The following is a 25,257-nucleotide window of genomic DNA, read 5'->3' on the forward strand; positions in this document are numbered from 1 at the left end:
AAATCCTATCCAAGATATCTCACAAGTTTTACAAACAAAAACGAATCTAAACTGGAAAGTCGCTCTATCAGTGATCAGGTAGCTACTTCACTGAAAAACTATATCCCCACCTAGTGGTAAGAAAACACCCTCTCGCTAGGGGACTCGCCATCACCAACCGCGTGCTGCTGATCTTGTCCTGCCTGCGCTCGAGTCCAGTGTGTATGTGCCTGACTGCTTGTGAACGTGTGGAAAGAGAAGTCTTGTGATTGAATTACTACTGACCGCTGTCTTCTTGCCCCAGGTGAATGATCCTCACTGAGAATTTAGACTATTGACAGCCCTGTTTTTATCTCTCGGTTTGCTGAGAGTATTCTATTGTTTACTACTAGACAATGCAATTATGTTAGCTTGTTAGCTAGCCAGCTGGCTTTTGATTGCGGCTTTATTCAGCGATCAAAAATGTGAAATGCGTTTTTTTTTCTATCTAGATATACTCTGTTTTAGGTTGTCTAACGTGTTTTATCAATGACACCTGCTCACGTATTAAGTGCAGCTCGCTAGTCAAAAGAGGCTAGCAAGCTAATGTAAGCAACCTGTTAGTTAGCTTGACAGCTACTGAGCTACCCTACTAGCCAACGTTACACATCATGCTGTTGATATGCTCCGTGTGTGCTTGGTTAATTATAGTCTGCTGTATTTAGGTAGTCAGATCCAGCTGTCAGAACTCTTGCTTAGGTTACTTAGTTGCGGGGGACTAGAGAGCTTCAGGCCTGGCAACATATTTGGTGGCATGTTTGCCATGACTCACGGTAGCAGATTGGCCTATATGATCAGTGTGTTAAGTTTGTAATTTGATGCTAAGTAATTCACGGGGTAATGTGACTGACAATTCTTATTCTTTCCTCTTTTTCAGATAAAACAATGAATCAAGAGAAGCTTGCCAAACTTCAGGCTCAAGTCCGGATAGGCGGAAAGGTAGAACAACTCTTGAATTTACTTATCTGCTGTTTAGGGTCTGCCACTAGCCTTTTCCCCCTGACCTCAGCATTCCTATTATAGACAGATGCTTTGACCCATTCAACTGTGGCCTCTGGCATTGTCCCTTCTTGTATAGGAGCCTCCTAATCTCCTCTTTCATCAACTAGATGGCGCTGTTCATGGTCAGGATCCTTAGCCTGTAATTTCAGTGGGGTTGATTGTTAATTATGTTTTTTTGTATTTATAACAGTGTTAGTGTAGTACTGACATATGTGAGTTGAGGAGTGTGTATAAGTAAAGACAAAACGCACTAAAATGTTTCTCAACCAAAGTGCTTTTGAGTGAGGGAAGCAGGGGATTCTATCTGTCATTGTATTTGTCACATGAATTCCCATTCATTGCTGCTTCGTTCTTTTGTTTGTAACATTTTCCACTCATCTGATACGACCACCTGTTCCGTTTCCTCAGGGAACAGCCCGTAGGAAGAAAAAGGTTGTTCACAGGACAGCAACAGCTGACGACAAAAAACTTCAGAGCTCGTTGAAGAAGCTGGCAGTGAACAACATTGCTGGTATAGAGGAGGTAATTCATCCCAGCAATCAAGGGGCAACGGAAGAAGTCAAATTAAGTCTCTCAATGCCCTTTACTCTACATTCCCTTCTGTTAACGATGCCGGGTTCTAATCTCATCCGTCTTTTCCATCAGGTTAACATGATTAAGGACGATGGGATGGTAATCCACTTCAACAACCCCAAAGTGCAAGCCTCGCTGTCAGCCAACACCTTCGCCATCACCGGCCACGCAGAGACCAAGCAGCTCACAGAGATGCTCCCGGGCATCCTCAGCCAGCTGGGCTCAGACAGCCTTACCAGCCTGCGCAAACTGGCAGAGCAGTTCCCCCGGCAAGGTGGGTGGATACACACACACACACACACACACGACGCAAGCAAGCAAACGCATACTGTACATGCACACACACACACACACACACAGACAATAATTGGTGTTGAAATAAAGATGGCTAATTGTGCTTTTGTCCTTCTCAATTGTAGTACTTGACAACAAAGCAATCAAAGTAGAAGATATTGAGGAGGAAGATGACGACGTACCAGGTATTATTGCATTGAACTGTCACACAGCATTATTGTTGTAACCTTCAACGATTTATGGTCAGGATATTGAAGTCAATATGTTGTTATTCCTGGTGTGATGTGGTGGTGGTAGGGAGGAAGATCTCAACTAAATGTTCTGACAATTAAGTCACAAACAATTAAGTAACAATCTTCTGCCTATTATTTTCTCAGTGAAACATGTTTATCACAGTATATAGAATTGAAACTCTGGTTACCTTTGCACCATATGGGATGTTCCTCAATGTTTAAATTTCTCCTCTTACAGATCTTGTAGAAAACTTTGATGAAGCCTCAAAGAATGAAGCAAACTGATGAACCAAACTCACCACTTCCCACTCTCCCATCTTGTGGACTCAAAAGGACATTTCGCTTATGGGGGACTGTCATTCAAGGAGTGTCATTGTCCAGTCTTTTAACTTGACACCATGTACCAACAACACTACAACATGCAGATGTTTTTTTTTTGTACTTAAATGGGCTGTTAGATTCAGGTCCCCCCTGAATGGCTATGGCACTTGATATCAGTACAGCTGTCAAAAAACATCCATAGGTTTAAATTGCCCTGAAAATAGGCTGTCCAACCCGTTAAACCAGCGGTGAGGAAGATCATTAGTCTTATTTAATTTTTTTCCTGTTTACTAAAAACAAAAATAAAGTCATTCATGAATAGTTTACTTGTTTTGGTGTCTCATTTGATGTGGGATGTAATTTACTTCACTCCATTTTATGAATATTCATAATACATAAAATAATGTTTTTTTCCTGAACATAATTGATGTTTATTTTTAAATTGGGATCTGTACGTTATTGTTTGTTTTGGTGCTTAATCTATAAACAAATACGCTTATTCAGGAGTTTGGAGCCTCGCCTCACATTGCATTGTATGGAACAGTTTACTCTATATCTGCAAAGTTATATAACAATGTTAAATCGCGTTAAAATTGATCTCCATCGATGACGTATCATGGTCGTGATCATGGCCCTGGTCTGTTCTAAACTGCATATACTCCGGTTCAAGGGGCGCTATGTATCCCGGGCTCTGGAAAAGCGATCTTGCAAGGTTATGAAATGAATGCCATTTTGGCTCAACGGTGGACCGCATCGTAAGCACGGCTCACCATTTGGACGGCTTGAGCCAAGATGTCTCTCGGCTGCAGCTCGAAGTAACCTTTCCTATGTTAAACCTTGGGGGAGGGATCCATGAGTGCTGTCGCACAAGTATTACTTTCCGACTTCTACTGTTCGAGTCTGCACAACTGTGGTTTACAGGAGGATACTTAGAATTTAGAATTTAAAGGCGATTGTGTACCTGTGAGAAAATGACAGATACTAACGGAAGGGTTTCGTGGCACTGTGCGTAAAGATGAGGATTCCTCCAGTGAGTATAAGAAACGCGAATTTGTTTTCCAAGTCATCCCTTATAGCGTTTATGTTACAGACACTAAGGCCATTGCAAGGAGTCACACCTGTATTCATCAGTATTATGAACGCTATGCTATGCTATGTATGTTGTTGTTAGCTAATTGTATTGGATCTATGCGGGACCTTCTGATTAGGTGCTTATTTGATATAGTATAGCATCGCCTCTACTTATATCGAGGGCTTTGCTCCTCTCTTGAGTAAAAGAGACACCACACAAACAACATTAGCAAGCTATAGCTAAGTGGCAATCCTGTCTTACGGCGGTTAACAGCTTTACCGTCAGCCTAATGAAGAAACAACCAGTTACGCTGGGTATTAGCCATTATAAGCGCAGCGGGGCCATGACGATATGCCTGTCCATGATTGAAACAACCAATGCAGCAAGTAGCTGCTGCTACTCCGCGCGCGACCACCCGCAACATTTGATGGTGCTGCTTGTTAGAATGTATCCCATTGTTCCCAACGTGTTTACCTCTGATCATTTCCACTCTCAGTTGCCACTGTATCCACAATACTGTTTTAAAGTTTCGCAACATTGTTCACATGAATGATTTCTATTTATTTTGTAACTTATGCGCGGCCTCCAGAGTGGATTCTGGATTGGGTTTTAGCTAGCATACCGCAGCGGATGAAGCTGGCAGCAGTAAGTCCCTGCTTGCACAAGTCAACTAAAAACAACCGACCAAATGACTAGATTGCTCGGTTGCCATGTGTTAATCTTATTCATTATTAAACGTACTAACGACCTAAGACATATATTGTCGGTATGATACTGAATGTGCCTTTGCAGATAGGCTACTGAGTCTCCCTTTTGGCCTGGTCTTACTCCAATTATTACACTGTGAGTAGCTGTACTGCTGCTATACAGTTTTTGTGTGTGTTCTGTTACATAGATTATGCAATTCTTTTCCTCCCTTAACTTGCTCTGATATGGCGCTCTAGATTTATGGCACTTTCATGTTGATCATATACATTTAATTGTTTAAAGATGTGGATGGGGTGCAGTATTTTCCTGTCAGACACCAGGGTAATCAAAGTCTTAATGATTTGTTAAGAAACCTGGATCTGGATTTAACAGATAAACAGTCAGCCATTCAAAGTAAGCATGAGGCTGCTGGCATTTGTTAAATGTATTAGTTCCCAGTACAAAGATCTGTGACACTGACTCAATTCAGAGATCTTGCACTGCAGTATGAATATTAATAGTAGTTCCATTAAGTGTATGGATGTCATTTAACCAGTCATGGTTCACCTTGGTCTAGTCCGATCTGACGTCTCTCCTTGTCATGGAGACCTACATGCTCTATCTGTTGAAGGGCAAGGACGGGTCCTAAAGCTGATGGAGGACATTTGCCATGACAGGACCTCATACCTACAGCAACAGAGGACGTTAATTAATATTAAGTGGCTCTTAAAGCAGTGTCAAACCCAGGGGATCTACTGTAGCCTACTGAGCTTTAATGTAGTAGCAGCCTGTTGGTTTACTGTGTAGACATCTAAGATGTAGGTTACTGTATGCACTCAGACAGTATTACATCCCCTTCTTGTGGTAGCAGCCCAGTAGCTTGCTCCTGCTGTCTTTTGTCTCTTGGTGTTTAAATGTAGATCAAAGCGCTGGGAGGGAAAAAAAAAGAGAAATCTGGTAATAGCCGTTGACGTCTGCTATGAGGCAGAGAGCCCTAAGAGGCACTTTTCTATGACAAGATGACGGCCACTTTCTTTACCTTTCCCCGGCTTTAAATCTCTGCGGGTTTCGTTTTTTTTTTTTTTTTTCCTCTAGTCTTGTCAGAGCAATTAGGCCGATCACAAGAGAACGTACAAGGGAAGTGTAGAGCCCAGGCTATGTCTTCTTGTGGGGATACACACAATGCCATTTCATTTTTGTTTGTTTTTCAGTCTCTATCAAGATTTTGAGAGAGGACTGGCATTTAACGTCAAAATCAAACATGACATGGAGAATGGGGACAACTACAAGGGAGACAGTAGGGCTTACCTTTCTGTTGCTGTTAGCAAAGCATGTTGAACAATCATTGAGCAATACAGGGTCATTTAGGCTTGCTGTCTAGGACTTATAAAGTGATGTCAGACCATTCTTAAAGCGAGGAAGTAATCGTTTGAGGTTTCCTGTGACCACCACCCTACCCCGCACCGCCATGTCCAAGCTGACAGACTGGAGTGCCGGAGCAACAACAGGAAATGAGGCCCGTGCAGACAGACAGACAGACAGACCTAACCAATCTTATTAATGTGTTCGCATTCCAGCATGTCCAAGTGTTCCAATATATCCTCATTCCATTTAATTTTCACAACAGTATGTCCCAGCAGGCTACTCCAGTGAGTCATGGGTGTTACTATGTTACGCCTCAGTAATACACATGTAATAGAACATGTAATCCGTATGTCAGGATATTCCATTTTAGGCAATTTAAGGCTACTGTGAATTGGTTTCACTGTCAATAAGATGGTTTCAAGGTTGAAAAACTGACTCTATTCTCCTTGAGATTGTACGGATGGATTGGTTGATTAAACAAAATTATTCTGAAATAGTTTTTTGGTTTTTGAAGAAGTGCCATAGCTAAATATGTATGCTAGAATTGTGTACAATGAAAGAAATCCCTTGTTGCGCATTTTGTGCCTTGTATAACAAAGTGTGTTGACATTAACCTTGCATCTCCCTGGTATGCAGTCAGACACACCAAAAGAGCATTATCAGAAACCAGTTCATGGATGAAGTGGGGTATGTGTGTGTACATGCAGAAAAGTCCTGAATTTCTTGTTTTACTTTGAGCCACCTTAAATGTAATTGCCTGCTCCGCTGCTCCGTCTTGTTTTAACAGATTACATTTTTACATTTACATTTATGACATTTAGCAGATCCTTTATCCAAAGCGGCTTACAACAAATACATTTGTCTAAGTAAGGGAATCATCTATCCATCAGTCATCATAAGAAAAAGTAATCTATGCTAGGACCAGGGGCCATTGGCACTCACAATGCTAGAAGAAGGAAAAATTACTTTATTTTATTTTATTATTAATTTATTAACAGTAGAGAAACTTGTACAGAGGGGTAGTGGGGATGAAGAGGTCTTCAGGAGGGACTGATACTGAGTGTAATGTATTGTAAGAGGAGACTCGCTGCCAAAGTCATTAGCTTGGTTAGTCAAGGGTCAGGTAGTTGGGTCGTAGATGGGTCGTTGCATGAATTGTACAACATCCTGACCCCTCTGAGGCACTGTCACGAGTCGAACAAACTATGCAGACAGACCTGCACTTTCCTGTCTACTCTACACACACACACACACACACTCAGACACACACACATGTCTCCTCTAGAACCTCAAACCAAGTTTACAAGTCTAAAAATACACCTCGCTCACTTACTTGGACTATAGATGCATTATTCAGGGCCTCTGCAGAGTAATTAAATCTTAATCAGGGACAGGCTCCTGTCCTCACGGAGAAGTGTGTGTCTCTCTGTGTGTTCTGTCCTGGAGTTCTCCCAAACATTCATACTCCTACAGGACCCATGTGAGAGGTTTGAGTCTGTCTGACATTTGAATAGAATTGTAAGGAAATCCAGTTATTCCATGTTGAAGGCTTGGGATAAATAAAGCATTTGTATGCCAGGAGTTGAAAAACAAGCAAGTGGGTCAGGTGAAAGTGGTTATCTTGGTCCAGAGCAGCTATATTAGCTTACAATGTAATTTAATTTGAGATGAGATTTAAGATGTTTGTTTGTTTGTTTGCTTGCTTGTTTGTTTGTTGACTTTAAATGTACCTCATCATCTACTGAGGCACTCATCTACTACGCCCCCAAAATTTAATTATAGGCTACAGATCACTAATAACGTATCACATGATCAACACCATAGTATTAAACTATTGTGTAAGTGACACACAGAGGATGGGTGTGCTTAACATTTGTACGTCAAATTGAAGTGCCATCTAGTGTCTATTAAAATAATATGTAAAAACAAGGATGCATTTAGATCAGTGAGTGATTTATGTACCCTTGTTTGGTTATTGCACTTTGCATGTGTTTGGATGCTCATGGTTTGTCCGCAGTGCTTCCTTCCCAAGTGATGTACCATCTGTTACCTTCAGGTTTGTGATGTACTGCAATTAAATCACTTTCGCTTAGTTTTGTGCACCTTTTTATTATTCATGTTGCCTGATTTGGCGAGAGGATGCTCATTGGGAGTGTTCCACTTTTTCGGCAGAGGTGTGGTGTTTTCATTTGGATAGGAGGGTGTTGTATGGGAGGCGTCATGGCTGATACCCTGATACTGTTGCTGTGATGGTTTGGCCCTTGCTGTGTAGGCTGTATGAAGAGCACCTACCCCGCCTGTGTCTTCCTTGCTTTGTGCTGACAGTGGGCCAAAGCGTGCATCTTAAACTAAGCGGAAAAAGTGTTGACTCTGCTCCTTTTCTCTAAACCCTTCACTCTGCGGAATATCTAGTCTCTGGTGTAATCCGCAGTTTGCTGTTGTCCTTATGCGTATGACCCTGAAGTTCAACTGTGCAGTTTTCACCTGCAACTTTGGGAGGACTCTGTCAGCAAGAAGGCACTGGCCAGGAGAAGGAGTGTTGTGCACTACTGCACAGCAGGGCAGGCTGGTGGAGGTAGAAATCGTGTTTTGATACCGTTCCTCATTCCGTACCTTGCATTACAATGAGCCCTGTCGTCTGATTTCTACCTCCACCAGCCTCCACTACTGCACACCCACTTACAATGTTCTTCGATTTGTCTTGGTTTCCGTTGTTATTACACCCCTGACAACGGTGCACTAATTATGCTCCATGGTAGACTACGAGGAGAATACTAGGCCACTGGGATGAAACGTTGACACAAGTGATTAGTCATTAAGTCGATGAATGGGTCTGAGTTGTTGACGCTGATGTAAGGTACGGAATGATCGTGTTAATGATTGTGTTAAGGTACGGAATGATCGCTGAAACCTCCGAATAGAGGCCTCCTGTCTTAGACCACCCCACCTTCACAACTGAGACTGTCATCTCCTGTCTCAGGTATGGGCGCTTGGCGCGTGCCAGACTGGTTGAAGTGAGGGCCGAGAGAGAAGCCTGCTGAGAGCACCGCTACCTGTGACTGCTGAAGAGGACCTCTGTGCAGGTGAGAGGGGGAGGGAGGGAGGGAGGGAGGGAGAGAGGGAGAGAGGGAGAGAGATCATCTTTACCCATTGTGAATGTCGACCGATGTAAACAATGTTGATTATGTGAATAGTCATCCATGATAATGACAGTTCCTTGTCTGTGAAAGTCCTGACCATTCTGGTGTGTGTTGCTGACTAACTGAGCAATCAAGTGGATCTGTTGAGGCACCTCCTATTCCAGAAAGTAATCATTCAAGTGACCCTCCATCTTGGACGTCCTCTTGACCCCACCTCTCCTGCCTCTACCCCCAGGTTCACACAGCACTCGGCAGGGTGGAGCTGCCTGACCCATGGAGAATTACTTCCAGGCCGAGGCCTTTAACCTGGACAAGGTGCTGGACGAGTTTGAGCAGAACGAAGGTGAGTCGAGGCAGGTGATGGACATGCCTGACCAGAGCGGTGTAGCCACTGTAGATCCTCGTAACACAACCTAATAATATTAGCTTTTATCCAAAGCGCCTTACATTGCAGTGAGTGCATACATTTCAGTATATATGGTCCTAGAGGGAATCAAACCCACAACCTAAGCGTTGTTAGCGCCATGCTTTACCAACCGAGCCACAAAGGACCGATGTCCTCTTGTAAACGCTAAGCTTGTGCAGAATGACTGTGAGGGAATGTGAAGACAGCGCAGGTGCTGGGGGAGTTTCAACAGAACAACAGTTGATAATGAGCGCAGGTGCTGGATGGCAGCATGGCGCAGGTGCTGTGTGAGTTTGAGCAGAACGAGGGGGCATGGGAACGCAGGTGCTGGCAGAGTTTGAACCCAGTAAACGTTGGTAGTATTTGCAGGTGGTAAACGAGGGTGGGCGGGGAGGGAATAGAGCTAATTGGATTAGCCTTTTCCCCCGGGGTTACTTGAGACTGTGAAATTGGTGCCAAGCAGTCCAGGGCATAAAATATATTTTTGTCAAGGACTTTGGGGGTGGTGGTGGTTAGAGAGGGAAATTGTATTATTGGTGCATTTTGAAAACAGTGACTAGGTGGATGGGGCTTGCTTGGCAGACATGTCGTGCATGGTCATTACACTTCAGGCTATCTATAGACATGACCAGTCTGTTGACATTCAAGTTTGGAATCAGCAGACTGAGGTTTACCATGTGAGGTAAGCTATGATGCGAGTGAGAGAGTAAGATTGCATTCGTTTCCACAATTTCTCAAAGGTGACCTAGGAATCAGCGCCGCTCCTGCCGATTATCACACACACACAGTCCTTTGTGCCTGCCATGGCAATGAGAGCTCAGTGTGTGTTCTGGCTGTGAGTGATTATCTGTGTGTCCTCTGCCAGAGATCCAGCTTGGCAGATTAACGGCAGCAGTGTGTGTGTGTGTGTGTGTGTGTGTATATTCACACACACACACAAACATTCGGGTTAGAAGGCAATGTGCAGCACGTGCTTGAGCGGCTTAGTGTGAATTCCACTGAAGGGTGTGAGAGTCATTCTCTCAGTTCTTGTTTTTGTGTATTTGATGTATGTTTCTGAGTGTCTGGCCAATGTCTATCTATCTATGTGTTTGTGTGTGTTTGTGTGTGTTTGTGTGTGTGTGTGTGTGTGTGTGTGTGTGTGTGTGTGTGTGTGTGTGTGTGTGTGTGTGTGTGTGTGTGTGTGTGTGTGTGTGTGTGTGTGTGTGTATATGTATGTGAATGTTTAGGAATGTCCTCCACATTCCAAAGCATTCATGTGTTAGGTTGACTGATGGATCCCAGGGGGAGGAGCCCAGATTGGCCCACATTCAGAGAATTTCCCAGTCCATCCTGACACTAATTTCCCAATCCATCCCAACCTAATTTCTCAATTTATCTATCGTTCCGCTCCTCCCTTTTTCTTTTCTTTTTTTTTAACTCTTTCAGCGCCAAATAATTAGTTTGGTAACGTACAGTATTTCCTCCCTCCTTTGTTCTTTCATTCCAGCGCTCCTGTTTTCTCCGGTACCTCGAGCCTTCTTTCCTGTTATGTTTGTCATGCATTCTCTCGTTTCCTGTTTTGTGGCTCATCCTCTCTCTCTTCTCCCTCCTCTCTTTCCTTCACAGATGAGACGGACACTCCCACACTCTCAGACGCTAAGTGGACCCAGATCCTGGCCCCGCCGGCCCACCTCCTGTCTCTGAACCCCGCCCTGGCCCATGCAGACCTGAGCCCCGGGGAGAGCCCGCTTCCCTTCAAGACCCTCCCAGACACCCCCTCCAGTGGCTCCCGCGGGGCCGACTCCAAGCGGCCCCCAGGCCCCGAGCCTCCGTCCTGGGGGGAGGACAGGCCGGCGGACGTACACAGCCCTCCTCTTCCTCAACCCAACATCGGCAAGCTGGTGGGCCCAGACGACACCTCGCCACCCCCTGTGTCTACCTGTAGCACCCCTCCTCACCCAGCCCTGGAGAACGGCTGCCCTGCCAGCCCTGCCAGCCCTAACCTCAACGGGCTCACTGAGGAGCCCTCGGACAGCTCCCCTCCTCCCCCTGCTGATCACCAGCCTGGTGCCTCCGATGCCCCTGAGGAGGGGAGGGCTGCTCACAGGAGAGGGGAAGGCTCCCACTTAAATCACACCCATTTTACTTTTGAGGAGGGGCTGGGGCGTGACGAGTCGTCAACAGAGGAGGTGAAGCCGGCATCGGTGCCTGAGAGCAACGGGTCATCCATAGAGGAGAGGCCCAGAGAGGAGGCTGTGATGGCTGTTTCACAGGACAATGGTGAAGGAGAAGGAGGACGAATAGCGAACTTTGGTGATGAAGGTCACAGGGAAAGTGTTCAGAATGGAGGAGGGGTGGGACATGGTGGGAGTGAGGAGGAGGAGTGTACTATGTCCTCCATTGAGGAGAGGCTGAGAGGAGAGGTGGAGAATGGTGGTGGTCAGGAGGGAGAAACAGCCCAGCTCTCGGAAATGGCCCTCCACAACGGCCTAGGTAAAGAAGGACAGGAAATAGGTGGTTATGGTGGGTACAAGTTGGAAGAGGAGGGCCCCCCTTTCACCTCTCCCCCTTCCAAAGAGGACTCTGTCACAGAGGAGAAGGAGATGGAGGAGAGTAAGCAGGAGAATGGCGATGGGGGAGGAGGAGGGCCGGGGGGCGGTCTTCCAAAACTCAACAACAACCGCCTGCAGCCCGTCAGCGTGCCCTACGGAGGGGCGCGGCCTAAGCAGCCTGTTACTCTCAAACTCCAGATCCCCCGCCCCCTCTCGGGCCAGGTCCAGAACCAGCTCGGCCCCGCCCCTCCTGGCAAGAACAAAAACCTTGAGTCCCAGTGTCGAACTGGCATAGCCACGGAGACCGCCATCGCCGGGGGCGACCCATGTGTTGTCGGGGTGAATGGAGAGAGTGGAGAGCCTCCCTTGGGCCTGCTGATGTCCTCAGGCAGCCCTGATAACGACCTCCAGGCAGGCCAACAGGGGGCGCTGTCTAAAAAGCCCCTTAGCTCTCTGGGTGAGGTGGCGCCTGTGTGGGTGCCTGACTCCCAGGCTCCCATCTGTATGAAGTGTGAGGTCAAGTTCACCTTCACTAAGAGGAGGCACCACTGCAGAGCCTGCGGCAAGGTTAGTGTGTCTCTGGTGCTAATTTTAACCCGTTCATCCCTGTATAAGCAGCATTGCAGTCGTAGTGGTAGTAGTAGAAAATATTTTTTGGTCAGGAAAATAACACATTGGTCGCTGACACTGCACTGGGAAATAGCTGGACGGCTGTGAACGCTGCTTAATTTCCCAGGGTGGTAAACAAACAGACACTGTAGCAGGGAAGAGCTGGCACAGCAATAATTTTGACACCAACAGTGGGCAAAGAATGGAGACTGAATGTGTGTTTCTATGCTCAGTGTTTCTGTATGAGTACCAATGTGTGTGTGTGTGTGTGTGTGTGTGTGTGTGTGTGTGTGTGTGTCTCCTCTCTCAGGTGTTCTGTGCGGCCTGCTGCAGTCTGAAGTGCAGGTTGATGTACATGGACAGGAAGGAGGCCCGCGTCTGTGTCACCTGTCACTCGGCTCTGATGAGTGGTGAGTATAGCTGCAGAGCTATACTCCTGCAGATCTATACGGCTGCAGATCTATACTCCGGCAGAGCTATACTCCTGCAGATCTATACTCCTGCAGACCTATACGGCTGCAGATCTATACGGCTGCAGAGCTATACTCCTGCAGAGCTATACTCCTGCAGATCTATACGGCTGCAGAGCTATACTCCTGCAGATCTATACGGCTGCAGAGCTATACTCCTGCAGATCTATACGGCTGCAGAGCTATACTCCTGCAGAGCTATACTCCTGCAGATCTATACGGCTGCAGATCCATACTCCTGCAGATCTATACGGCTGCAGAGCTATACTCCTGCAGAGCTATACTCCTGCAGATCTATACGGCTGCAGAGCTATACTCCTGCAGATCTATACGGCTGCAGAGCTATACTCCTGCAGATCTATACGGCTGCAGAGCTATACTCCTGCAGAGCTATACTCCTGCAGATCTATACGGCTGCAGATCTATACGGCTGCAGATCTATACGGCTGCAGAGCTATACTCCTGCAGATCTATACGGCTGCAGAGCTATACGGCTGCAGAGCTATACTGCGGGGTAGTAGTTCTTGCCTAAAGGCACTGATCTCTGATCAGCCTACCCTCTCCAATCCAAGCCTTAACCATGAGGATTAAAAATGACTTTAGACCTCTGCCTACAAGCTACTTTATCCTGATCCTAGGTCTGTGCAGCCTCCTTATCTTGCGCTACGGGTTCATCATGTGTGGCATTGTTTCACAAGAGTCCTCCTGTGTAGTGAAATCGTCCCGTAGCCTGAGTTCTATCTCTCTCCCCTCAGCTCAATCATGGGAGAACATGGCGAGTGGCTGCAACCAGAGTCCCAACCCCAACAACCCAGCAGAGTACTGCTCCACCATCCCACCACTGCAGCAGGCCCAGGCCTCTGGGGCCCTCGGCTCCCCTCCGCCCACCGTTATGGTGCCGGTAGGGGTCCTCAAGCATTCTGGCTCAGAGGGTAGGTGACCTCATCTGTCGTGTTCCTTTTTTTCGGTTAGTTTTTTTTCTTTGGAATCTTGTTGCAATTCTATGATATTTTGCTTCCTCTTGTCACTTCCTCTGAGACTGGGAAAGTTTGTGACTGTGATTTCCGTAGAAGTAATGTGTGTGTGTGTGTGTGTGTGTGTGTGTGTGTGTGCGCTTCAGGGTCCCTCCCACGTGAGCAGAGGAGAGTTTGGTTTGCTGATGGAATCCTGCCTAATGGGGAAGCAGCAGAGTCCCCCAACGCTCCAGCTCCCAGCCCCACCCACTCACAACCATTGGCAGTGTCACAGTACTCCAACAAATCCTCTGTTTCTGATTCGCCAGAGGTATGGTTGACATCAGATCAAAGGTTAAAAGTAAACATTTACAAGACAGCCCTAGCCTAACCATAGCCTAGAGTTAGACATTGTGCTGGGTTAAAAGAACAGAAACTACAGTGTTTCCCATAAACAGCGACCGGCTCTAACTCGTTTAAGTTCCCCTCACAGCATATGACTGAACACATAATTCAGTTTAGTTGTTTATGTGTGTTGTGGAGCACAGTCACGTAACTTGGAGACGTAGCTGTTTAGGTGACTCATACATATCGGTCATCTCTTAAATGGAATCATTGTTGCTTTTTTGTGCCTTTTTTTACTGTAATGACTTATAACTCATCAGATGGGTGTGGCTCCCAAGTCTTACACTTATGACACACCTATGTTGCTGAATGTGAACGGTGGAGTGACAAGGCCATGCATGTTATATACACTTTTCTATCTCTATGGACATGGCACTCTTGAGAGTCACACTCCCAACGTTCTAGAACGGAATCTCAAAACCTGCTCTCACTTGCCAAGCCTTTTCAGCAGAGAACCATCCATGTCACCAGTGTACACACACTGCCCCCCCTGTGCTATAACCTCTCTGCCCCTCTCCGTCTCCAGGCAGCCCAGGCCCCTGCGGCCCCGGTGGGCAGCCCCGTGGGCAGCTCCCTCAGCCTGATTCCGGAGGACGGGCTCCCTCCCATCCTCATCTCCACAGGAGTCAAAGGAGGTACGGGAGGCCACATCACAGGTGCTTGCCTTCATCCTCACCATTCAGCTGCCTCTGCACTGGCTGTGCTGCTGTCTGCTGCTGCTGCTGCTGTTGTTGTTGTTTATGTCTGTGTCTCTGTGTGCTTTCATTGTCTCTGCTTCTTCGCCCACCACCCATGCCAATGGAGGGAGCGGGAGCTGGGGAGGAGGGTGGTGTTCATGGAGGAGTTATCACGGGGTGGGGTGGGGGGGCACAATAGTTGGCTGCATGTCATTGGTTGGACCAATTTGAGATCTCCCTGTTTGTTTACTTACTTGTGTCTATTTCTATCACCTCTTCAATTTATACCCCCATCTACCTTCCCCTGCCTCTCCTTAACCCCTGACCCTGACCATAATCCCTCATCTCCCTCCCCCAACCCTTCCTTTAATCCCAACCCTAACCTTACATCGACCCGGTTCCTGCCTGGACCCTGACACCTCACCAGACTATGCGGTGGAGGAGAGGCCTTCAGAGATCGTGCTCATGCAGCAGTTGGAGGAAGGAGGACCTGACCCTCTGGTCTTCGTGCTCAACGCTAACTTACTGGCCATGGTCAAGCTTGTCAACTGTGAGTGCCCAGATATCCCGTTAGCCATCATTTCACCTGAAGGAGGTGATGCGTAATCATACATAATTGATTAGTAGTCCTGTATGACATGAGACCGAGGGTGTTGTCATGTTCAGTAGTACAGCTCAGGATCTGACTAGTAGCTACAATAAACCTACAGTAGCGAACTGACTAAGTCTGATGTGTTCTCCCTGTACAGACGTAAACAGGAAGTGCTGGTACGTGACAACGAAGGGCATGCATGCAGTGGGTCAGGCGGAGGTGGTGATACTGCTGCAGTGTCTGCCAGATGAGAAGAGCATCCCCAAGGACATCTTCAGCCACTTTGTGCAGCTCTACCAGGAGGCCCTCACTGGTGAGAGAGAGAGAGAGAGAGAGAGAGAGAGACATAAGCAACTCAACCAAGAGACCCACTAAAACAAAAATAGGCTCCTCTGTCTGGAGGCCCTCAAGGGAAACATTTGTAGTTCAGTCTAGAGGTCTGCAGGTGTGTTGATCCATCTCAGTCAGGCCTTCCGAGTTAAATTGAGGTAACCTTAAATTGTTCCCGCGCTGGAGAAAAGTCACAGCTCTACTTTGAGGTCTTCAGAGAGAACAGATGCACCACTTACCGGAGGTCTTTAGATAAAACGAGGCTAGCGTCTGCCATTGCTGATGTTGTGCGTCGACCTCCTCAGGAAAACATTGTTCAAATATTAGCGTCCTGCTGTCAGGTTGCCTCCCTCCAGCCGTACATGATGTAGCATCCCATCAACGTTTTCTGTGTCTCGCCGCCGTATGCTGTGCAGAAAACCAGTTAATATTGGGTGACATTGATGGGTTCCTCCCCCAGGCTCCTCTTGTTACATATTCATAGCACACTGTGGCTAATTCAGGCTTGTGGAAGCGCTGCATATTGTCTGTCTTTTCTGGTTTAGTTGCTGTCAATCAGCCTGGTGCCGTACAATAAGTGCTTACTTAAGCATTAGTCTCTCTCACATGCCATAGCCATAACAGTGCTTGTGTTGTGTATTATCTGACGCTAAATCTCAAATGGATGCAACATGAAACCTTGTGTTGGTAACATTGGATATGTGGGCCAGGCGTACTCGGTGTGAGGGTGAATGACCTTATGAGAACTGCAGTAGTTCTGTAGGTGCGGAAGCAGTTGGGCTTTGACTATACTAGGCTCAGCTCTTCTCTCGCATATGGTATTATCCAGGGAACATGCTTTGATCTTCAACCTGTCAAATCTTGTCTTGCTCTGGGGATTAATGTCCAATTGCTCTCTTTTCTCCCTTCTCCCTCTCCCTGCCTTTTACAACCTCTCTCCTCGTCCACACCGCATCTCTCCTTCTCCCCTTTTCCTCCTCCTGCCCCATCCCCCCCTCCGCAGGCAACGTGCTGAGCCACCTAAGCCACTCCTTCTTCACTCAGAGCTTCCTGGGCAGTAAGGAGCATGGGGGCTTCGTCTACATCAACCCCTCCTTCCAGTCCCTGCAGGACCTGCTGCTGCCCAACCCACCCTACCTCTTCGGCATCCTGGTCCAGAAGTGGGAGACCCCCTGGGCCAAGGTCTTCCCCATCCGCCTCATGCTGCGGCTGGGTGCCGAGTACAGATGTGAGTCTTGACTCTGGCCGGTGCCTGTTTTTGCCTCGGTTTGGATTGAGTATGATTGTGGATTGTGTGAAAATGACAAGAAATGGATGTTTAGAATTGACATAGAAATAGTATCAAGACAGGTGTCAAAAGGAGCTTACTCACTCTTAGTACCTCTTCACTAGCTAAGCACTGTAAATTGTAGTTTTTATGCACCTTACGTATTCTCACTGTTACCCATGGATACACAGAGCAATGTAAACGTGTGGGGTTTGTCTTTGGAGAAGAAGCACGTCCTCAGTAAGTCCCCTCCTCTCACAGATGGGCCTTCCAGAGCAGGGTTGAGCCAGGCACTGTTAAGCCTCAGACATACTTACATTACCGGGTGTAAGGATAGAATACATTAACAAAGCCACTTACGCTGAGTCGCTTAAACACAGAATCTCAGCAGTGGCACCACCAGAGAATTAATCTCCCTCAGAAACAGCCCTGTTCAGCTCCATCTCACCTTTTAGCACTGAAAATGTAACTGAAAGTGGGCCGTAAGGTTGTTGGTTTTCCCATGTGAAGATGCCGTTTTGGTGATATAGGGACACTGACTCTGTGATGCTGTTTTACCATGTAAACTTATTTATTGATTGCACGCACAATAACAAATTAAAATAGACAGAATGACAATGACAAATAAAGACAATTGTGCAGGGGAGGTTAAGAAACCCTGTAGGGATTGTCGAGAAGTCTGCCCTTAAAAAGTAATACAATTATAAGAAAATAGAAAATTAAACTGTGACCTACTTGAAGCGACAGTAAACATGGGAACAGAGTTCAAGTTGCCATGGATGAGAGTGCTATCTTTATAGATTTATATTTGTGTAGCTGTTGTGACCAGCTCTATGCTTTGAATTGCGGTAATAAACTGGTGAACCAAAGGAGACTGGTTTTAATCTTGTATGGGTCATATTGCTCTTGTGCTGTGTTGATAGAAAATATCCAGCTGTTTTCGGAGATAATGTAAAAATAGTAATGTAAGTAGCTTTGGTTTGAAGCCTCTGCTGGTGAAAAAATGTGTTATTGTTATGAATACGTGGATTAGCATCATTCATCATAACTGCAAGGACTTCCAACAGTCATTGATGTCTATGTGGGGGTTGACTTGCTTCTGTATGTTTAGGTGAATGTGAGTGTAGAAATGTGTGGTAAGTCCTGACCATTGTGTTTTGCAGTCTATCCTTGCCCACTGTTCAGCGTGCGATTCAGAAAACCCCTTTTTGGAGAGACTGGTCACACCATCATGAACCTGCTAGCCGTAAGAACCTTTGTTTTCTGTCATATTATTCATGCAGTATGTTTGTTATTTTTCTCTGTTTCTAAGTTGGATATTATTTTTCTAAATCCTCATAATACCTTCCTTAATCCCCAGGATTTCCGTAACTACCAGTACACGTTACCGATGGTCAAGGGTCTGGTTGTGGACATGGAAGTGAAGAAGACGTGCATCAAGATCCCCAGCAACCGTTATAATGAAGTGAGCGTCTCAACCAGGCTCCCCAACCAATAAACTAAATAAATAATAATACACTAAATAAACAATAAAATAAAACCAGCTTTAGCCTGTGTAGCTGATGCCGGAATGATAGATGTTCACATTATTGTAGGTCTCCCATGCAAAGAGACATTGTGTATCAATAGGCTTTTCCTGGTTAATAGAAAAAAAAATGCACGTTTATCCACAGGGAAGTATAGGCTTGAGTAGTTGGTTGGGAGGGGAGGTGGTTCTAGGTGAATATAAGGATGAACACTACTGTATTAGTACAGGATCTAGTCTTTTTTTTCTTTGCACAAAATAAGTAGTACACCAGGCTGCATGTCTCCATTTAAGCCATAGTGATGGGTAGAGAGGCTCAGTTGGTTACACTGCTTGGCCACAGACAAACTGACAGATGGGAACTCAGTGATATAAAATGTGGACTATTTCACAACAGCTTGTACTACAGTTCTTATCACAGTGAGTGGTTAAAAACCTCCAGATTTTTGGGTTTATTTCTGGCATGTGAACGAAAGCTTAGATTAAATATAAAGATGAAGTCAGTCATATTTCTCAGACGTTGAAAAAAAACTCAGTTTATTACTTTGTGCAGAAATATGGCGCAAATCTACCTCATCCGAATGGAACCCATTTTTCCATGTGCTCACTGTAACTGTTTTAACAGGCAGCCCCTTTGCCCTACTTTCCTATCTACAACTCATACTGGGACGTGTCGTTTTCTCCCACAGCTAATGAAGGCCATGAACAAGTCCAATGAGCATGTGCTGGCTATGGGAGCGTGCTTCAACGAGCGGGCCGACTCCCACCTGGTCTGTGTACAGAACGACGACGGTAACTACCAGACTCAGGCCATCAGCATCCATCACCAGCCACGAAAAGGTAAGCACAGTTTCAAGGTTCACTTCCATGTCCACAAACACACACACACACTGACATTGGGAATAAACATGGTGGTCCTCTGTGGCTCAGTTGGTAGAGCATGACGTTAACAACGCTTAGGTTGTGGGTTTGATTCCTGCTGGGACCACATATACTGAAATGGAAGTCGCTTTGGATAAAAGTGTCAGCTAAATGGCATATATTATATTATATTACATGAGCTCAGAGGTGGACAGTGGACCCACAGATTTAAGGATGATGTTACAGCATCAATACATATACCATCAGTCATTTCCTCGTCTTTTTTTTCCAGTTACTGGCGCCTGCTTCTTTGTGTTCAGTGGTGCTTTGAAAGCCTCAATGGGATACTTGGCGAAGACCAGTATCGTAGAAGGTAAGAACATCCTCATGACTGAAATGTAGACAATTATGCACAGGTAACCTTTGGACTTTTGCTTTGTGTATGTGTGTCAGGTAGTCGGTGTAGATCTGTGTACACATCTGTATGTGTGTGAGATGGTACAGTAATGCTGTGTAATTGTTCCAGACGGTGTGATGGTTCAGATCACAGCAGAGACCATGGATTCACTGCGCCAGGCCCTTCGAGACATGAAGGACTTCACCATCGCATGTGGCAAGGCCGACCAGGAGGAGAGCCAGGAGCACGTCCACATTCAGTGGATGGACGACGACCATAACTTCAACAAGGGGTGAGGGAAGGAGAGACGGGATGAGAGAGAGAGGAAAGGGGTGAGGGAACGAGAGACGGGATGAGAGAGAGAGGAAAGGGGTGAGGGAGGGAAAGAATGACTGAGGAGAATGAGGAAGGGAGTGGGAGAGGGAAAGAACAGCATGAAGGGAGGGATGGATTCAAATATGTATAAGTTAGCATTGGCAACAGTCAATTTGTTTTTATTGTGTTTCCCCCCTCTCTTGCCTTCTTATACCTCTGACATAACATTTGTGAACCTTGACATCTGAAACTGAACACTATCCCTGTGTCCCTGAATCACAGAGTCATCAGCCCCATCGATGGGAAGTCCATGGAGTCCATCACCAGTGTCAAGATCTTCCATGGGTCTGAGTTCAAGGCCAATGGCAAGGTCATCCGCTGGACAGAGGTATGTGACATCACCGTCTCACACAACACCAGGGATATGTGTTTTTTTACACTCTGTAGCTTCATCTGATTTTCACACACCATGTGTCCACATCGCAATTTATTTCCAACACTTTCCAAAAATGTTGTTTGTTTTATTGCGATCTCACAAAAACTTGACATACATTTACATCCATTATTGTTTTAAAAGCCTCAACCATACTGCACACAGACCCATTCTCAGACCCTATGTTCCTTCAGGTGTTCTTCCTACAGAGCGAGGACCAACCCAATGGTCTGAGTGATCCTGCTGACCACAGCAGGCTGACGGAGACAGTCGCACGGTCCTTCTGCATGGCGCTGTGCCCGCACCTCAAACTGCTGAAGGAGGATGGCATGGCCAAGCTGGGGCTACGAGTCACTCTGGACTCTGACCAGGTAAGAGTCCAGAGTAGTAGTGCATTGGTTTGTTGCTCATCAAAACCTCACGGGTCAGTCGATGTATCTGGGTCACTGGGTGTTAATGATGTTTGGGTGTATAGTAAAACCACCGTGTTTTAGCATTACAGCCTGTGTCATTCCACTGTCCTACACATCCAGATGTAATGGCTATAACATCCATTGTAACAGTCATATATAATAGCCCATCTTCTTTGTAAACAAACCTGTGAACCCAATAGCTTTTCTGTGATTAACGTGACATAGTCGGGTGGTTGTACTCTTCGGTAACCTCTCTGCCCTGTGTTCCAGGTGGGCTACCTGGCAGGGAGCAACGGGCAGCCCCTGCTGCCTCAGTACCTGAGTGACCTGGACAGCGCTCTGATCCCCGTCATCCACGGAGGAGCCTGCCAACTTAGCGAGGGCCCTGTCGTCATGGAACTGGTCTTCTACATCCTGGAGATCATCTTGTAGGGGAGAGGCGATCTCTCCAACCCTGTTTCCTGTCTCAGACGGAGTCTTAAGACACTCCGTCGTGTCTCTCTGCCTCCACCTCTCTCTCTCTTTCTCCCTCTCTTTTTCCTACCATGCCTCACCCCATCACCCCTCTCCACCCCTTCACCTCTCCACCTCCCCCCCATTTGCACTTCAGAGAGCCTGAAAGCTGTGTTGTGCTGTGCCGTGCCATGCGGAGTAGCATTCCCCCAGTCCACCTATGCACCATCTCCACTCCTCCTGCTCTTGGACCCAGGCTCACCTGGAGGAACTGTGAGCAGGACTATCTTCATCCCTCCCCTGCACTGTGCTGTTGAGTTCTCCTCCCACACCCCTCACCCTTTCCCACCCACCCCCCCCCTCCCCCATTCCAGTTCCACTGTGGTAGCCAGAAGTCCTGTGGGCAAAAGCAGAAGCACTGCACCCTGGGTAATGTCTCCAAAAGCCTCCGTGTAGCATGGGTGCTCTGAGGACGCCCAGGAGGGGGTGCGTCGTCCTCCACTGTGGCCGATCGGGATTTCATCTGACAGGGACTTACTGTACCAAGTTCATCGAGCTTGGAAGAAAGGAGAAAATCACCGACATGGAGAGAGAGTGAGAGAGCCTCCGCTTGGTGATGCCGTTTATTTGCACCCTGGTGCACAGTGCCTGCAGCAGCAACTCTTCACAGAGGAAGAAGAATTAGAAAAGAGAAGAAGAGAGAACTCCTCTGGGCTTCAGTCTTGCCTCTTAGCTTTATCCAATAATCACCAGATGCTTTATTTCATGACATGGACTGCTAGAGTTTTGAATATTATTTTGCTTGTACATACATTTTTTTAGGTTGCGCACTGCCTCCATATAGCTTCACCTCTGTAGCTTCCAGAAATCCTAAATAAAAGGGTGTCTGTTTCACCAGGACTGCTAAGCAGTTGGACTTTGAGGTACAGTGGAAGAGATGATGGCGTTACTGTCATGGACTTTGATTCGGTCAACTCAATACTCCTGAATGACGCTTGGTGATATCAACAAAGCTGCAGAATGTCAAATTTCACGTCGACCACCCTTTTGTCTTAGACAGGAATTCAGCTAACAAATAAAGGTTTCAATGCTTTACTCACATATTTCCCATTTACACCTGGACACCTAGGATGTGAAGTTCAGCACCATTAACTAGCCACAGTCTAATCCTCTTTCTATAAGCAATGGAAAAGCAGAGGACGTGGTTGTTGTTGCTTAAACGTCACACCCTCCTGACCTCTACCCCAAATAAACTAGTCACATCAATGCACGTCTCTCATACTCCACCGACCCGATAGCATCAGCTCTCTGTTTTTTGTATGATGGGCGGTTAAAAAAAAAAATCACTGGACTGATTTTGGCCCGTCTTCATTATACAAAGAAGAAATTAAATTATGAAAAAGAAGAAGACAAAAAAAAAAACTGTAAAAGACTGTATAAAATACAGAAGCAGTGCACTGGATTCTAAGCCATTTACAGGAGAACAGAACAAAAAGATGACACAGACACTGAGGGAGGGGTCAGCCAAAGTCGGGGGTCAGTAGTTAGAAGTTTAGCCGCTGGGTAAAAAACCAACAGGCTCTGTGGCCCATCAAGACCTGGATTGCCCTCTCCTTCAGGGACATGGATCTGAAAAGACAAGAATGTATTTCTCCTGTCACTGTTGATAAACTGTACCCATGTGTTTTATTTTAATTTTTGACTGATCTGTCTAATTTGTTGTCGCTGCAATTGGCAACTTGGCAGAGACCCTGTATCAAAATTCTATCTGTTGTAGACCTCTGACATTAGTGAAATGTTACATTTCTCCATATTCAATATAGGCTGCGACATCAGATAAGACTAAGTGGCCAAACAGACACAAAATACATTATATCAAAAACAAGAGGCATGGCCATTTGTGGTTTTGTCAAGTGTTTTATTTTAATAAAACAATATGCCTATGAACATTGCAACAGAGATAATTGGGCAGCACCATAACAGACAATCACATATGATATGAATATCTGCAGAAGAGCCAATGCATTGACAAACAGCGTTAGTGTGTAAGTTCAAGTAAACTGTAGCTATTAAAGATAGCCAGTCATTTAGATCATTTAAAAATGCGGCTGGCAGCATTGAGGACCTACCAGGATAAGAATCGGGCTGTGCTTTAACAAGACTGTATGAAAGCGCAGAGGCAACTGCTATGGTTGGAAAAGATCCCGATGGTCATTGGAGGATTTCACCCTTCCTGTTCTACCTGAGTTGGTATTGTTCATCACTGTGTTAGTCCTCTCCTGTGTGCAAGTCAGCTCTCTGGAGAGAAGCTTTCATCGCTCTCCGACAACTGATAGTGTGACTTCTTTCCACACATCTCTGACATGAAGATGAGGCATCCTAAGGATTTTGTCTTAAAATCTGTGGCAGTTCAAGATGCTTATTATTCCTTGTTTTCCATGACTTGTCTTTGGCATTATTTTTGGTGTGCAATACCTTATATCCAAAAGGTGCAATTGTTTTATTGATAGTAGCATTTTTTTTATTCAATTATAACAGACTTACTACCAGAACTCTAACACTGCATGCATACAGAAACAAACAAGCTTGCAATGGGGAAGAGAGCAAATCAACATTGCGTTTTGACAATATTTTTCTGTTCTGTGGAAAACAAAAATCCATTCATTACAATCCTGAAAGTGGCTGGGTTTTCAGAAAATGCTGTTTTTTTTTTTTATTTTAACATTGACATCAATCAAAAAGAAATGAAATGTATGAAAAGCCAAAAACCCTGTACATCTTTTTTTCTTTATTGTACACAACAAATGTCAATAAAAGCAGTCTTTATCAAAAACTGTAGTATATGTATAATAAAACTTATAGAAAAAAGTGAAATGCATGCTTCGTTTTTGCCCAAAATACATTGTTAACTGGTGTTGATTGACTGCGGCCCTGAGCCTTTTACAATATATGGTCAAGTCTCTTTTCAGGGTAAACACTCCTACACAAACATGTATCAGAGCTGAGGACAGCAAACACATTTTGATGAGAAAGAAAATGTTGAGAGTATGTCATGGTTCAACAAACTGAATAGTAACAAAGGCCTTTCCAGCCAAAGCTTTCTAGTTCACATAAGCCCAATGCCGTTTCCTAAAGTGTTCACTCATCCTCATGGATTTAAAGGACAAAGATTAGTGTAGGAAATATGGTAAATCCATTTATTTTAAGCCCTTGAGGGGTAGTAAACAAGTGCTCACATCAGGGAGAAGAGGGGAATGTAGTTTGACCGTCTTAGCCCTTACCTGTTGGTTCCTACGGTTTGTCTTGAGATGAGAAAGATAATATAATTAAATATAAATATATAATATAATCTGAATAAACTACATAGAAATGATGGGATTCTGATTCTTGGCAGTATTTCATATGTATAGAGATATATGAACTGGGGATGGTCTCCAATTTGCTCAGACTTCGATCCATTATGGCTTTCTGTAAGCATTTTCAGGAGACTTCACCTCCCTTTATCCTATGATAATATACTGTACAACTTTGACTTGCTCAAGCATGAACAATTAACTGCTAAAAGGTCAACTCACTTATATGATTCCAATGTGCACAGCTGATAGCTATACAGTGTGTAAATGTGAGTTTGTTCAACACGAGACATAACTTCAAAAGATAAGTGACTATTATTTTCTAGCAATGTGCAGTAGCAACCACATATCATGTGGTGAGACAGTATATTTAAGATAACAGTAAAATAACATACATATTAATCAGAACAAAGTGACAAGTGCCACAAATGGGAGACTTGGGCCTTATGGAGCCTTTAAAATTATTATATTTCACTGTATATAGTACCTTTGACAAGACAGTTGGTAAATGGCTTATGCATGTCAAGCTACAGTATTAGATATCTGTGAGGGTTCCATG

General features: G+C 45.5%; 2 protein-coding genes across 2 annotated transcripts; both read left to right on the forward strand.

Annotated features, from left to right (window-relative positions):
• Positions 1–143: 143 nt before the first annotated feature.
• On the forward strand, positions 144–2,765 carry LOC310818581 (transcription factor BTF3 homolog 4-like). The gene is made up of 6 exons (XM_083689571.1): positions 144–283; positions 896–957; positions 1,429–1,542; positions 1,666–1,867; positions 2,013–2,072; positions 2,359–2,765. The coding sequence occupies exons 2-6, from the start codon at positions 904–906 to the stop codon at positions 2,403–2,405; spliced, it is 477 nt and encodes a 158-aa protein (XP_083545697.1). The 5' UTR covers positions 144–283; positions 896–903; the 3' UTR covers positions 2,406–2,765.
• Positions 2,766–3,344: 579 nt separating this feature from the next.
• zfyve9a (zinc finger, FYVE domain containing 9a) lies at positions 3,345–25,215 on the forward strand. The gene is made up of 20 exons (XM_083690455.1): positions 3,345–3,471; positions 8,546–8,648; positions 8,941–9,048; positions 10,720–11,348; positions 11,469–12,212; positions 12,565–12,664; positions 13,480–13,656; positions 13,845–14,008; positions 14,609–14,738; positions 15,187–15,309; positions 15,509–15,664; positions 16,685–16,909; positions 18,112–18,194; positions 18,309–18,413; positions 19,163–19,313; positions 19,627–19,707; positions 19,861–20,023; positions 20,329–20,434; positions 20,674–20,850; positions 21,163–25,215. The coding sequence occupies exons 3-20, from the start codon at positions 8,979–8,981 to the stop codon at positions 21,322–21,324; spliced, it is 3,546 nt and encodes a 1,181-aa protein (XP_083546581.1). The 5' UTR covers positions 3,345–3,471; positions 8,546–8,648; positions 8,941–8,978; the 3' UTR covers positions 21,325–25,215.
• Positions 25,216–25,257: the final 42 nt, after the last annotated feature.

Source organism: Argentina silus (assembly GCF_951799395.1).
Source record: "Argentina silus genome assembly, chromosome: 18".
Lineage (NCBI taxonomy): Eukaryota > Metazoa > Chordata > Actinopteri > Argentiniformes > Argentinidae > Argentina > Argentina silus.